General features: G+C 47.4%; 1 protein-coding gene across 5 annotated transcripts in view; it reads left to right on the top strand.

Annotated features, from left to right (window-relative positions):
* Window positions 1–16,316, top strand: part of CD2AP (CD2 associated protein) — a 127,958-nt gene that overhangs the window by 53,796 nt on the left and 57,846 nt on the right. For 4 of the 5 annotated variants that reach the window (XM_075598497.1, XM_075598495.1, XM_075598494.1 and 1 more), the window contains exon 3: window positions 15,523–15,670. In XM_075598497.1, the coding sequence (XP_075454612.1) occupies window positions 15,523–15,670 (148 nt within the window). Of the gene's footprint in view, window positions 1–671; window positions 972–15,522; window positions 15,671–16,316 lie in introns of those variants that run through there. The other variant, XM_075598496.1, reaches the window with a different exon arrangement.

Below are 16,316 nucleotides of genomic sequence, written 5' to 3'. Positions count from 1 at the left end.
CCTCTATGGCCCGGGCCTTACGCGGGAGCTTTAAACTTGAAAGCCCAGCTATCTCAGCCGGAGCGGCTCCTGGCACCTACTACAGAGGTAAGTTCACAATGGAAGATCACAATGGAGGGTGTCCCCAGAACCCAGTGTTCTGAGTACCATGGTAACCTCAGACGCTAGAGATTAAGAAAACAATGTATTTTTTTGGGGGGGGGGGGAGAAGAGGGGGGTTTAACTAAACTTCAGTGGGGATTGCATGCTTTAGGCTGCGCGAATAGTGCCGGCGACACGACCGCCGCGTCTAAACAAATGCATTGTCACCGTCGCGTGTGCTTATAGTGCACACGACCGAGCGACAGTGCTACCAAAAATCTGGTAGTCGGTGTTGTTTGATTTTTTTTTTCCAGCGACTGTCTCCCCTTGCGGCCAATCAGGAGCTTCTCCGTGCCTCTGCCCTCCCCCTTTTCTGACGTCACTGGCCTTGTAGCCAGCGATGTCGCCTAAACTTAAAATATAACATTCGCAATGGCGACGGGTGACGTTCTGTCGCGTCGCGGGCACTATAAGCGCGTGTAGTTGATATGGAATACATCTAGATCAGTACAGTTTAGATGTAATCTGTCATTTTCTTGAAATTAACGTGCATAGTCCTTGGAGTAGAGAAATACACAATAGCACAACTAACTGCTCTGAGAATGATGCCCAACACTCAGTTTGTGGAAAGCAGAATCTCTCGGGTTACCGATGGGAATCCAACATCGTTGCAGTCAAAACCTACCGTGCAGAAACAAGGATTTAGCCCTGAATGCTATTTTTGCCTCTGCCAGGTGAGCAGCGGCCTCACAAAGCTTTACCTGGAGCTGGGAGGAAATACATGTTACAACATGAACTTTGCTCTTCACTTTGGGCTTTTTTTCTTTCTCTTATCCACTCCCACAGTAAGCGATCTTGGGTGTGTACAGACAAATATGTCTTTGGACCTGGTGAGTGTACTTTTGTTTAGTTCTTTCATGAATTTAGACAAATTTAGTTTAACTGCATGGAATTAAGAAGTCTTAAGTTGTTACGTAGCTTAGAGGTTGAATCTGGTTTCATACCCTATGAATAAGCTTTTTAGTGTTATGGTTGTGTGTTGTTTCAAAGGCGTTGTATGTGTTGTTTATGGACTGTCATTTACTTCGGTCACTAGAGAAGGAAGCGTTGACAGTTTCACGAGAGTGATTGTGACTGTTTTATAGATGTTTCAGTACAAGACTTCATTGCTATATTATATCTAAGGTAGAGCGCGGTCGTATTTCTGTATTTATGGCGATTGTGTCAGTTTTGGAATGTCTTAACACCTTCAGTGCCACAGACCTGCTTTACAGTGAAGGTGTGATCAGAGAGAGGGGTCTGCAGTTCAGACATCACCTGCTGCTGTACTTGCAACTTTACTCGGACAGTACAGTGACTTGGCAGATCCTTGGGGCGAGGGCCACCATCCTTTATTATAAGCACGCAAAGTGGTAATAGTTTGTATGTGGTGGACTTACCCTGCTGTTACTTTTCTTCAAATGTGCATAATTATAAAGGAAAATAATGAGATTGTGCAGAAAGACTTTTTTTTTTTCTCATTGTAACGTGGATGTTTTTCCTAAACTGATTATTTTTTAGATATGTTTGGTAAGAATAGGCCACAATGTCTTACCAATTTGTAGCAGGAGGGCTATAATATTGTACAAATTGGGATTAACACACAGCAATGTATTCTTTAAAATGAAAAGTGATCAGCAACAATGAAACTTCTGCACAATTTGACTGCTTGTTACTCAATTTAAGAGTTTTTGGGGGGGGGCTGAGATATGCACATCTAATTGATTTTAACTGTGAAAAGCTCACTGACCAATATTATAGAATATTTTAAGCACTGAGACGTGAGGATGATCAGGACGGAGTTTCAGGAGAATAACCCATGCCAAAAATTGCTTTAAATCACTTTCTCAAACGGAAAACTATTGAATAAGTAGGCAGGTCACGTGTTCACATGTGATGCTAGGCCCTCACAAGCATTACCATCCTCGCCAGAGTTCCTTGACATGGCTGATGGAGAGGCAGCCATCAATCACAAGTTCATTATCCATTCAACCAGAATCACATTAGTAGACTTCCTATATGTAGACTGGGTATGAGTATCCATCTCAATGGTATTTTGGGGTGCTGCATCTAAATATACCTAGAAGTACCTTGATGGCAGTACTGCTTTGTAAGGTTGCCTAGAAAATTAGGGGAAAAATTGATTGGGATAGACCTCTTTCTTTGGATAAGATGGAGAACAAGAGCCGCTGATTAAACAGACTTTGAAAAGGCTTGATTTGCAGTGAGGTTGGGCACGTGCAGACAGAGTAGTTTGTTCTTAGTATGCCATCAAACTCTCGGCTACTTATTGTTTTTTAAAATCTGTAAATTGTTTTATTTATTTATTTATTTACATAATCTGTATTGGTGTACGCTGCAGTGACGAACGTTTTTGTTTCAAGTCCAAGACCCATTAATCATTTGTAATTTACTGATATTCTCGAACAGATTACATAATGTGGCCTTTCTTCCCATGAGAATAGCCCTTTTTTAATTGCTGAGTTACCCATTCGTCTGTTTGGCCATCCACATTTTGTGACTTGTATATCCCTTATAAATGCAAATACATGACTCTGGTTCCTACAGATGACTCGGGATATACACATAAGGGACAACCTTTACTGGAGGAGGAAAACTATTTCACTAATTTGCATTTGAAAGTTCCCTTGGCTGCATGAAGGCTGTGTTTTGCAAACCGGTTTGATGGCAATAAAAATCTTGTGATTGTAAACTCTTTGAATCAAATTTAGACAACTCAATATTTCTATGCCCAAGTGTAGTGCTTTCTTGAACAGTGCACAGTATCACCAGTGCAGTGACCTCCAGTGCAGTCTTTTGAAAGAGTCTTCGGCTTGCAAAAGTCCTCCAGTGATCCATGCATGGTGCTGAGGCAACTGTGCTCCTTGAGAAGAGACTTCAGCCGGTGTAGCTCTCTGTTACCCATCTAAGGCTAAGGTCCCGTTGCACGCGTCCGCACGGCTGGCTTGCTTGCCGGCGGCACGTGCAACTCACTGTACCGCGATCTGCGGTCTACAGGAAACTTCAGTAGTAGCGGGGGGGCGTGGCCAAACGGGTCGGGGGGGGGGTGCGGCCATGACGTGAGGGGGCGCGGCCATGACGTGGGGGGCCGGAGCGGGAGGTGGGAGGATTGACAGGGAGGGGGGGGCGTGGCTTGAGCGGAGGGACCCGCTACTCTTCCCCCTCCTCCCTCCACGGGCTGCCACGGGCTGCAGGTAAGTAAAAAAATCACACACACGCAGGCACTCATACATACACACACACACACACACACACACACACACACACACACACACACACACACACACACACACACACACACAGGCACTCACGCACTCATACACACACACACACACAGACAGAGACAGGCACGCACGCACTCAGGCACACACATACACACACACAGACAGGCACGCAGGCACTCAGACACACACTCAGACAGACACACAGACAGACAGGCACGCACGCTGCTGTCACTCCACACTCCTCCCCGCTCCCCGAAGCCTCTCCTCCTCCCGCAGCCTCCCCTCCCCATTGGCTCACAGCCACACCACGTGACGCGTCGAAGCTAGGAAACACCATTCTCTTGTGTCTCCTAGCGGCTGACGCGCCACAGCGTGTAGTCAGCTGTGCAGCCAGTGGGGACCGGGACCGGCTCGCGAGGATTCCCCTGCTGGTGGGGAACTCGCTACATTGCCGCCCGCGCCAACGAGCGCAGCGGGTCCCAGGCCTTAGTCTTGATTGGCTGTCAGTCAACTGACATTCCAGGACATCCGACCGTCTCTCTGTGGTGAATCCTGCAAGTGCAAGAGTGCTGTGATAACACAGTGCTTGGTACAAAAGGGTGCGTAAATAACGTAAAAGCTGAGTTGATGTTGTTCTTAAATCCCAGATTACATATTTCAGAGGATAAATTGGGCAGCCTTTAAAACATTTTTTTTTATCTAGTGTTACTAAAAGAAATATGTAACTGGTTGTATAACACTAATGCTAAGAATGTAAACACTTTTTGCATCTCTGGCATGGGAAGGGGTTAACATTGCAGTATAGAATTAAATAATAATGTTAAATCCAGAAACTTTCTTAAGAATTAATTGTGATTGAACTAAATCACGAATACATTGAATAACTTAATTGTTAAGGGTTTCTTCAAACCGGTCATCTACGCACACAAAGATATAGAAAAAATACTATTATGTATATTATGGTTTCCTTTGAAGCCTCTTGGCTGTGTTCCTTTCACAATGGGAAAAGACGTCTTCATATATTTCCTTGTTTACCTTTTTTTATTTCAGTTGTCAGAAGGCAGAGAGAAAGCCGGTATTGTTTGGCATGTGAGACTTTATATGAATTCATTTGTTGCAGAGAAACAAATTACCAATTCCAGTGTAATGTTGTACGCTGTGGCCTGGAAGTGGTAAAAAAACATATTGAGCACAATAAACTACTCGGAAAAGCAGAACAAAATAGTAATGCAAATACCATTTTGTATATTATAACTGGCCATGGGTCTTGTCTTATAGTCTTCCTTAAGGCTACGCCCCAGTCACTGCATGCACACACGCACGCAGTTTCAGCCGCTATCTGTGGCCTACTAGGGGTTGCGATGGGATGCACGTCCAGAGAAGAGAGAGAAGACGAGATTGGGGAGGGGGGGGGAGTGGACATGACATCACACGGCTGGTTCGCCATCATTGGATGAACCACCGCCGTGACTTAGCCATCACTCGGCTACCGTACTAAAAAGCAAATTTCTTGTCTTTTGGCGATATGGTCGCACTTTGTAAACGCACGCACACACTGGCTGGGGCTGGCCCCATAGAGGGCTGTCTTTTTGTTCGTGCCTCGCACGCCTTAGCGCGCGCATTCGCGATCACTGGGACCTAGGCCTAAACCAGCGAACAATGCTTAAAGCAAATATTTGACTGCTTTTGTTTCTTTGAGGATCGAACACGATTACATTTTCTTTGTGGTTTCTGAATGGAGGTGTTTTTGTCAATTCTCTTATCAAGTGTTTCCCCAACTCTTATTCCACCCTTTTCTTATCAGAGAGCCTATAAAGATAAAAGGAAGAAGAGGAGTCATGGGATTTGAGCTCGTTTTGTAGGCTGAAGCCACATTCCGTGCTTCTGGGGAGCGCTGAATGCAATCTAGCAGGCAGGGAAACGAGGGTTCCTCTTACGTTTTCATGATCAGTGACACCGCAACCATGTGATTGGTCTGAGTGATTGCAATGTGCCGGTGAGTCTGGGGCCCTCTGCTCCTCCGGCACGCAAAGGGTTAATCACCGGTGACGCTCTCAATCTGTTTATATATATATAAAAAAAGCAGTCTGGCCGTTGACTGAGCCACCTGTGCTGAAGCAGTGATATCCTTAAAAACTGACCTGTTAGTGGGCCTTGAGGATTGGAGTTGGCCACCCCTGCCTTAAAGCATGTAAAGAAAAGTATTGGCTCTACTACTTTTAAACTCTGGTTGAGTAATATATTGAGTGTTTTTTTGCTGCTTGTTCCCCTGACAGCCAAGGTGTTTAAATAAAAGGAATGTGCGACTGGCAGCAGAGCGTTCAAAGTGGTGGGTGACCAGGGATTGCAGAGAGGCAAGAGCAGGCTGACAACCTCCGTTCTGCTGCTGAGCCAGCTGTGTGTTGCTATGTACAAGTACTGTATGTCAGGGCTGACCCCTCTAGAAATGAAAGTAAGTGTAGGTCGATTTTTCAGCCTGTGTTGCTAAATTACACAGTAAATGTGAATCCTAACTTCTTTACATGCATGTCTCATGTTGCAACAAAAGGGAAAGCACATAGTGGAGTAACACTCGATACCAGTGGTGGCCAACTCCAGGCTTAAAGGGCCACCAACAGGTCAGGTTTTCAGGATATCCCTGCTTTAGCACCGATGGTTCAGTCAGTGAGGATTGGAGTTGGCCACCCCTGCTTAGTCTATACCATTCTTTTGTTTGTTTAGTAGTTTAGGATATATTTAATAGCTCATCAAAATCCGGGCATTGATACCTCAAATAGCACCTGTACGGCTCCCTTAGGCCTGGATGCATTATGCTCTGATGCAGGTTCACCGTGGTTCTGCATAAACTGACAGTGATACCATTGCATCGGAGCTCAGTGAATTCCTCTCCTGGGAGCTTTACCTAGAGAACAATGCTGTGATTTGTTATACAGAAAATCTATTGTGGTCAAAATATCACATTTTATTTTGCTGGCACATCTTTGATTTCAGAAATAGAAAGCTGCTTACAGATTTCACAATAAAGTGTGGTCAGCATGACAGTGAAAAGCAGCTGGTACAAACAAAGATATATACATTTTTGACAACTTAAGTTGGACACTATCTTTAAGAATATTAATCAGGTTGTACAAGTTGGCAACACTTTTTTAAAGTCCATTCAAGTGTTTATGGAGTCAGGCTGCATGATGGGAGTGGATGTGACGTACTACATCATCGTTTTAAGTATTTTTAGAATAAAAATAACTAACATGGCCTGAAAAAGGCAATGTTGGGATGGAAGTGTTCTTTGAAATCGGCGTTTAAGTAATGTTAGGGTGTCTGCTTGTGCTGCCAGACTCACAGCTCTGCATTCAGACTACTGCAACAATGTTGCAGACCTCCATCGGCCTCTTACTGAACACAGCAGCACAGCAACAGGAACTCCTTCCAGAACTAGACTAACTTTGGATCAGTGTTGTGCCTTAGGCTAAGGCCCCGCTCCCAGAGTCAGCGCACCTGCGCTGCTGACAGGCGGTGCGCTGAGATACACAGACCGCGATCTGCGGTCTGTAGGGAGCGGGAGGTGGGCGGGAGGTGGGAGGTTTGACAGGGAGGGGGGGCGTGGCTTGAGCGGAGGGACCCGCTACTCTCCCCCCCCCCCCCTCCCTCCACGGACTCGGGCTGGAGCTGGAAGGTAAGTTTAAACACACACACGCAGGCACTCATTCATACACGCGCACACACACACACAGGCAGGCACTCACACACTCATACACACACACGCGCGCACACACAGGCAGGCACTCACGCACTCATACACACACACAGACAGAGGCAGGCACTCGGGCACACACACACACAGACAGGCACTCACGCACTCAGACACATACACACACACAGAGAAAGGCACTCACCTGCTTTCACTCCACACTCCTCCCCGCTCCCCGAAGCCTCTCCTCCTCCCGAAGCCTCCCCTCCCCATTGGCTCACAGCCACACACGTCACGCGTCAAAGCTAGAAAACACCATTCTCTGGTGTCTCCAGCGGCTGACGCGCTACAGCGTGTAGTGCTCTGTGCAGCCAGTGGGGACCGGGACCGGCTCGCGAGGATTCCCCTGCTGGTGGGGAACTCGCGACCCGCCGCCCGCGCCAACGAGCGCAGCGGGACCGAGGCCTTATGTATACTCTGGAGGCTGACACACCTCTGACATCACTAACCATGGAGTCAGAGCATGTGACCACTCCCATCCATACACAGGGCACCTCACCAGGGTGTGAGGGCAAACCTCCATAATTACTGCTGGCATGCCCACAACTTACCAGGCCTTACTATCAGCAGGAGAGATGACTGCAGCCATTTTACATGACCGCTACATTCTCTCCCTGGTGAATCCCACCGTCCCCGGCTGGGACCTAAATTTGAACACGTTTCTGCAGGAAGCACTGTAAAATGAATGACATACATAATTAGTCACAACATTACAGTACATATCTTCATCATAAACATAACAGATACATCCTAACATAGATGTATAACAACCAGGTTACTCCCTTATGGAGTATCCATTAGTGGTACTACCATACCCTCTTACGGTGGCTTGCGCACAGCATGGTCCACTGGGCTTAAAGCAGCAATGCTGTAACCCTCTGCGCGACACTTCTCATGTAACCCGCCAGGATCCCAATCTTCTTCCCCTGATCCTTCCTCCTCATCAGTGTCATATCCCCTATCCTCACCAGTGGAACCCATTTTAAACTCAATTTCTCCCTCCATGAGGGGTTCAGGGACATACAGGTACTCCAACCTGTGGAACGCTTTGTACTTGGCTATAATAGCCCTTTCTGCCCGGCTGCTCCTAGTCAGCTCTGCGTTCCCTGCCCTCCCTGGCCACACCCATGACAGGGGCTCATCAGGGTCTGCTGGGTCTGATAGGATGTCAGGACCCATGGGCTCTATTTCCTTGCGCTCAATTTTGAACCACCTCTTTTGTAGCTCCCTTTCCCTCTGCGCGGGTGTGAAATCTCCTACTGCCGAATCGGTTACATTAGGCACCCACCGGTCCATCGAGGCCATACCCAGTTGCCCTCCACCCCTGGAACCACCCTCCGAAGCACAACCGTTCAGTCTCTCCCCAGTCCATTCCTCACCGGTTCCCTGGGACCCTCCCGACATTCCCAAACTGGACGTGGACCCACGGGAAAAGGTGACTGGGACAGGGGCTTTATCTAGGGCATGGGTTTGGGCGTAGGGACAGGTAATGGGCATCCGCGGGGTTCCGACCCGCTCTCTGCCTTCGAATAGTCCCGTATCATTGTGCGGACGTGCCGCTGGTTGGGCCTCACCCGTCTCAGCTCTCCTCGCAGCCTGCCAGCTCTGTGTTGACACAGGTGATCGGGAAGCACTGCCCGATCGCCGAGGCGTTGTGGTTCTCTCTCTGGTCGTTCCGCTACCTCCGCCGGAAGTGACGTCATCACCGGAACCGGATACTCCGCCATCTTGCGATGGATCCCCATGCGGGATCTCTTCCTCCACAACGACATCCGCCGCCGGAAGTAATGGTTCTGCTCTCCGCTCCGCTCGGGCCTGGGCTAGGCCTTCCTCCGCCGTTGCCACCACCGGCGCCTGGGTCGCTTGTTCCTCTTCCGAGGAGCCGAACTCCGACTCGGGGAGTGGCACTCCAGCAGGGGACCGACGGTGAGGTTCCGGGTTCTCACCGCGGTTGTAGACCCCTCTCTCTTCAGGCTCCGTTCTGATCATTAGGAGCGATCCCCATTCTCCGGGATCAACTGGTTCGGTGCAGGCCGCACGCGGGGCTTCAGCCATCAGCATGGCTGTGTCCGCCCCCGCCTTTACTACCAGGGAGCCTCCTGGCAATAAATAGGGATATACCCCAATGTCCACCTCGCTCTTTGTTGTGCTGGTTACGGGAGACACTTTGCACAATGGTCTCTCCTGTTCACCAGCTCGCAACTGTGGGACAGGAAGCTCACACCCAGCTCCTCCCTCAGACAACTCGGGTCTTGGCTGGCAGAGATAGAGACCCCTCCCCCTGGTGAATATTTGGGGAGGGTCCCACAACGGGATAGGATGTTCTTTAATTGAGGCCGCACCTCTTTCAGTCCTAGAGGGCGCGGCCTCAGCTTTCGCGCCCTTATCCCCAACAGGGTGGGGTCCTTCTTTTGCCGCCAATTCCAGCCGTTTTCTTTCAGCTGCCTTGCGTGCAAAATACCCTTCCTTCTTGCATGCAGTACCAGCGGCAGGAACTACTTTTGGTAACAGTACCGCCGGCTCACCAGCTCCTTGCTCCGCTGGATTCATGCCCACGGGGCATAGTTGGAAACCACTCCCCCTGGTTGAGATTAGGGGGAGGTCCCATAGATTTATCGGGTGACCCAGCACTGGGGCTGAGTTAGTCACTGTCCATGAAGGCGCGGCTGCAGCTTTCGCGCCATACCCCCCATCAGGGCGGGGTTTTCCTGTTGGCGCCACTCCTGGCCAACTCTCTGCAAGTCCCGAATTTGCAGAATTTTCTGCAACTGGCCCACGCGGTCTCCCGGGGAAGCGGGAACCGCCATTTTGGAATTCATTTCCATCAGCCCCAATCACAATGTCCTCAATACTGTCCTCCAGGGTAGTACCCAGCGGTCCTAAGATGGACCAAAACGGGGCAGCCACCGCCTTCGCTCCACTCCAGAGCAGATCAGTTAGCGACAACTCAGCGACAGTTTGCTCTTCAGTGGGGCGCACGCCACGGGTGCCTTCCCCATCAGCCTCTAATCGCCATTTTGGGCTCTCCGCACCACGCGGATCCTCCATTCCTTGGGTTGTCACACTCTCGTACCAATTATCGTACATGGAACTCCGCTCTGCGGGGCAGCCACCACACCAGTACAATAAAGATTGCTCAGATGCACCACCACATGTGTACCTGATCTAGGCTGGACTCATGTTGCACTACCTCAGGCTAGGCTTACTCTCTGTGTCTGCTGTAACTCCTTCCTCCCAGTCTGTGCTCCCTATGGTAAGTGTCTGGAATGGGCTAGAGTACTCTGGCTCTGCCATGCAGTACTTGGGGCGTCTACCTCTCTTGGTCAGCCTAGCGCAGACCCTCTCCAGGATTCCTGACCACGTTAACAGGCTATCCCTTCTGGCGTCCTACCAACTAGCACTACCTCAAGGTGACTCGGTCAGCTATAGCCCGGCTCCAAACCCCTCACTCCTTTCAGGCCCCTAGGTCATCCCTGCGAACTGACAATACCCTGTCAGCCCTTGACCACCCCTAGGTCCGTCCCTACGCAGCACAGAGTGGCAGCAGACGCTCTCCCTGTTTTCCAGTGTGCCTAGCTAGAGCCTGTCCTGTTGACAGATCTGATCTCAGCAGCTCGCCTCCAAATGTAACGGGTTTTCTGGCCCGGCCTGACCCACCCAATCTCACATTGGCCCCTGTGGTCTAACCGGTCCCCATTACAGTGTGGTAGTGTCTGGTGGTGCACCTGTTGGCAACAGGACTCCTGAGTCTCCCGCATGATGGTGTGTGGGGAGGACCCGTCCAGACAGGCAGCTGAGGTAGTGTGCTGAGTCCTACCTAGTTCCAGTGCAGCGCCTCCACCTCATCAGGGTCCCTGCGTCCGCATGGGAATGGTCCTGTTGAGGAACTCCTCCGTGGTGCTCCTCTCTGTACATTCACTCCACACATGTACACGAGAGGGTTTGTGATTAAGAGCATCTTTATTGCTTGAGGTGGGCTAGCTGCCCTCCACAATGGGGTGTACTTAGCCCTCCATCTTCCAGCTGCTTCCCTCCGAAAGGTACGCCTTCCCTTAATAGGTGGGTTCCCTATCCCCGCAGGGATCTCGGCCCTGTGCCAGGTCCCTGGTCACAGTTCTCTCAGGCAGCTTGTCTCTGTCTGCTTGTGCTGCCAGACTCACAGCTCTGCATTCAGACTACTGCAACAATGTTGCAGACCTCCATCGGCCTCTTACTGAACACAGCAGCACAGCAACAGGAACTCCTTCCAGAACTAGACTAACTTTGGATCAGTGTTGTGCCTTATGTATACTCTGGAGGCTGACACACCTCTGACATCACTAACCATGGAGTCAGAGCATGTGACCACTCCCATCCATACACAGGGCACCTCACCAGGGTGTGAGGGCAAACCTCCATAATTACTGCTGGCATGCCCACAACTTACCAGGCCTTACTGTCAGCAGGAGAGATGACTGCAGCCATTTTACATGACCGCTACATGTAGGATAGATTTATTATATTTTTCCGAGCTAGCAATTTATTACAAGCTCAGAGTTTAGTTTGTCATTGCTGTTATTGAATTTTTTTTGCGTATTCTTTAGAATACTCCTTAGGCTGCGGCAACGCTTCCGCTGAGTGCGCTCATGCTTGGAGCGGTGACGTCACCAACTCTTCAACCATGAGCGCTCGGCTGTCCTGCTGAATTTAGCAAGCGCGAGTGGGGGCGTGTCATTGGCTGGGCTGTGTCGCTGTGTGCATTGACTGGTGCTGATTGGTTATGTGACCCTTCAGCGTGCTTGAAAATCAATTTTCCCTGTCTCGCGTAGCTTTGCTATGCGTACGTACATGAGCGTGCGAAGCGGCAGCGTGGCCGCAGCCTTAGGCTGTGTCCAGGGTGAATCCAGCCGGGTGGGGGCGTGTCGGGGGGGGCTGTGACGTCACGGAGCTGGTTCGCCCTCATTGGGCGAACCGCTCACGTGACCGGCCCTGCGCTCGAAACTAAAAATTGTATAAGACCTACGCTTCCACACGCTTGCGGAAGCGTGCGCGAGCTCCTGCTAAAGCCGCTCTCATTGCGGCTGCATGGGCTCACTGCCGAGCAGCAGCGCACCTCAGCACGGGTCAGCGCCTAAGCGCTGACCATGCCCGAGGCCTTAGGAATACACTTTTTTTTTTTTTCCCCCACTTGTATACCTGTGCCAGTAATAACTGATTGGAATAAAACAGGGGGCTGTGCTCTGATTATACATAGCAAGATCTTATTCTGATCAATTAAAAGCAATCGCCATTGAGGAAATGTGTACAAACCTTAAGGGTTAAATGTTATGTATCCATTATTATTTGAACCCTGGAGATGATTTATCTTGTTCTTTTTATTGATTTGTATATTCAAAATTAATGATCCAGTGTTGATTGTGGAAATTGCCGGCGGCCATCTTGGTGGTGACATCACCTGTAAGGGGAGGCGCTGAGGTGCATGAGATTGGAGAAGGGAGCATGGAGTGTGCAGGCTCCAGAGTGAGAGACGGACACGCAGTCCAAGCATATACGGTCGGATCCTAGAGGTCCACAAGGTGGTTCTTGCTATATCTGATCGGGTTTTGTGTGTCTACTGCAGTAAGCACAAATGTGAGTGCAATTGTTTATCACTTTTATTTTTGTGGAATCGGATACACTGAGTTTTCTCTGTGTGCTTTTCTGATATCTCTCTGAAGAAAGCAGCCCCAGGACTTCTCCTATACCTATGATTGTTCCCTATTGAGGCTGGACATTTTTCATTATACAGTATATATATATATATATATATATATATATATATATATATATATATATATATATATATATATATATATATATATATATATATATATATATATATATGAGAAATAGATATCTATATACTGTATCATGAAAAATGTACAGCCTCAATAAATATATATAATTTTTTTTAAAATTATTATTTATTTGTTTTTTCATGATATAATTATGCCAGAACTTTATTCTCTGGGTTGTCCTATGTCTCTCTATACCTGACTCATTTGGTGCTTTTATGCCTTTTTAACTTTTATTAATTTAATATTTTATCCCCATTTTGTTTTATGTTTGAGCTCTTATGGGATCTTCGCTGTGTGTGTGTGTGTGTGTGTTTTTTTTTAATATTACAGATTTGAAGCAGTGGGTTTCCCGGAGTTGAACCCTGTTAATTTCAGCTCTGGGGACCCCCTGCTTGAAGACAGACCTCCAGAGGGGCTGCCAGTATCTCTGCTAAGTTTAAAGTTCCAGGTCACACAGATCAATAGGAAGCCACACTGGATGACATCACAGCTTCCTATTGTGACGTGAGAAATGTAACCGCCACCATTAGATTAAGGATCGCCGTTTCTCTGCTTGCAGGGATACCGCCCACTACGGAGGTAAGTATCTCTGAAAGCAGGGGGTCCCTGGAGCTGAAATTAATGGGGTTCAGCTCCGGAGACCCCCTGCTTTAAAGCTGCAGTTCAAGCTGCCGGTTTAAATGTTGTTTTTTTTTTTCTTTCAATACTGTGTGTGCATCAATACAATCTGCACGCTAAGTGATTAGCTAAGTTGCCGATCGATCCGTTCTCCTGTAATCGATCGCAGAAGATTCGGCTCGGGGGTTCTTGATATCACTGTTAGGGCTGCAGAAGATTACCCAAGATGCAAAGTTCTGTGTGGAAGATCATGTGACCAAGCAGGTACTAGATACAATTACAGCACTACTAGAGGCAGGGCAAAAGGGGTGTGCCAATGCCTGTCTCAGAAGAGGAAGGGGATGTGACGTTGTAAATGGTTGCTATTGAAACAAATGTGCATCTTACATTAGACTACATTAAAAATGTCTTAAATAGTAGCACTTTAAAAAAAAAAAAAAAAGTATTTTCTCATAGTACAGAATGGATTTATTACAAAAACACACGTAGGATTTTGCTTGAACTGCAGCTTTAAACCTGCAATAAAAAAAATAAACGTTTCTTTATTCCCCCAAGTGAGCCCATGTTCCTGCTCTGAGCTTATGTCTGCTGTGTGCCAGCTTTTAAAGTAAAACCTGAGTCAAAGAAGTGCACAGCCAACACTTGACCCAGACTTTGCTTTAAAAGCAACGTTCTTACCCCAAATCCCTGACTGCAGCGGTAATAGGCTGTGTGATTATGGGTTAAAGTCTGTTTAGGGGACCTGTCTGAGATGTATTAATGTGCTCATGTGTTCCCCATCATTACTATGCCCTCTGTATGGTGGAGAATTTGTACTCGCACAAACTTGTTTGTAAAAAGCGTTTACACCTAATTATAACAAATTGTAAGGCTTTGTCTAATATTATTATCATCATCATTTATGAAACACCAACATGTTCTGCAGTGAGGTCAATGGGAGAAGAGAATGATATCAATTCCATAAGCATAATGACATGCCCAGTAAGGACAAACAAGTGCAAGCATATACAAAAGATAATGAGGACATAGAGAGGGTCTATTTCTTTAAATGTTCTTGATTCACTGTGTCCATTTGTATTTGGAAGCTAGACAGAATCCAACTAATACACCCTCACACCGCAGGCTCTTAAAAGGGCTTAGAAAAAGGATTTCCCCAAGCTGCTTGACAAAAGAGCACCTTAATGTTACAGGCTCAGTAGCCACATCCAGCTACTACAGTCTTTGTATTTGAGTTTACGTTAAGTTGATTTAATCGTACTGAGATTGAGTGTTTAACATTTTAAGATCACTGTGGCCCTGCAGTCACTGCATTTCATTGGTGTGAGCGATAACTAATCATAATTGACAGATTTCTTTCATTATTGCTCCTAAAGTGCAAACTATCTCAAATTAACATTAGAGCAGCAATCTCTCCTACTCTTAACCTAAATTTTTTTTATGCATGATGGGAACTGGTGAGCTCCCCTGGAAAAATCTAATTTTATCGGCTTCCAAATTTTTGGTCGCTGCCGCCGCGTCGCGCTTACTAGTAGCACTTTCGACTGCGGCAATGCTTTTGTTTTCAGGCAACGTCGCCGGCACTATAAGCGCAGCCTATAGCAGCCGCAGAGAACCGATGGCATGCCACCACATGTTCTTGTAGATGATTCACATTCCATGAAACAAAACACAGTGCCAGAAGTAAATTGTTAGTTGTTTCTGAGCGAAGGCTTGGTAAAATTAGGAGAGATATCTAAAAGGTGAGTGGACTTCCCAGGTGTGACACTGATTCACTTGCCACATTTTATAAGGTGGCTTACTGCATCTTTTCACCCAAATGAATGAAAGGTTTTACCATCGTCCACAGGAGATGGATACATCATAGTGCAGCTAATTCTGGGCGTGTATATTGGATGCCATTCACCTGTAAATGGAATAATTGCACAAGTAGTACAGTGGCATTCGTTTTGATTTGTTTTTTTTTTACTTTCTTTAGGAAATTAAGAGGGAACCCGAACCAAAGGAAGAAAGTTTACCGGCTAAAAGGGATAAAGCTGGAAATGTAGCAAGTCTCGTACAACGCATGAGCACATATGGACTCCCCGGGATGGGACTTCATCCGCAGCCCAAAGCCTTTAAGAAAAGTATGTCGAGATCACATTTATGTTTCAATTTGTGTCCATTGGGAAAGTAAGTAAGTTGCAGCAACATACTGAGTTAGTGAAGACCAGTTGTAAGTATGCAAATATGCGTTATGTAGACAGGGAAAAAATTAAATAGTTATGGGTACTGTATATTCATATTGCCAGTGTTCGACAAACCTATACATTTGCTCGCCCCGGGCGAGTGGATTTAACATCGTGGCGAGCTCCTATTGGCCCAAGCAGCACACGTTTGGTACTAGGTGGCGAGTAGATTTTTTTGTGTGGCGAGTAGATATTTTGGTGATTTGTCGACCACTGCATATTGCTATCTAGATGTAGTGTATTTATCAGCCCCCATTTTTTTACGATATTAAACCGGTCAACCACACTTCTTTCAGCTCTGGGTAACCCCTGGTTCCCAATAAACATACCTCAGAGGAAACAAAATGGCTGCCAAATATCAAGCTGCAACATCGGCTGTGGCTTCCTGTTGGACTGCCATTTTAATCCCCTTCAAACAAAATAGGAAGTAATACAGGTAACTTGACCAATAAGTATCTTGGAAACCTGGGGTCACCGGAGCTGAAAATAGTGCGGTTCAGTTCTGGAGGCGGGCCCAGTTCCAATCCTGTTAAAAATTGCAATA

This window comes from Ascaphus truei, chromosome 4, assembly GCF_040206685.1.
Source record: "Ascaphus truei isolate aAscTru1 chromosome 4, aAscTru1.hap1, whole genome shotgun sequence".
NCBI classification, from domain to species: Eukaryota; Metazoa; Chordata; class Amphibia; order Anura; family Ascaphidae; genus Ascaphus; species Ascaphus truei.
This window is presented reverse-complemented; position numbering and strand designations above follow the sequence as displayed.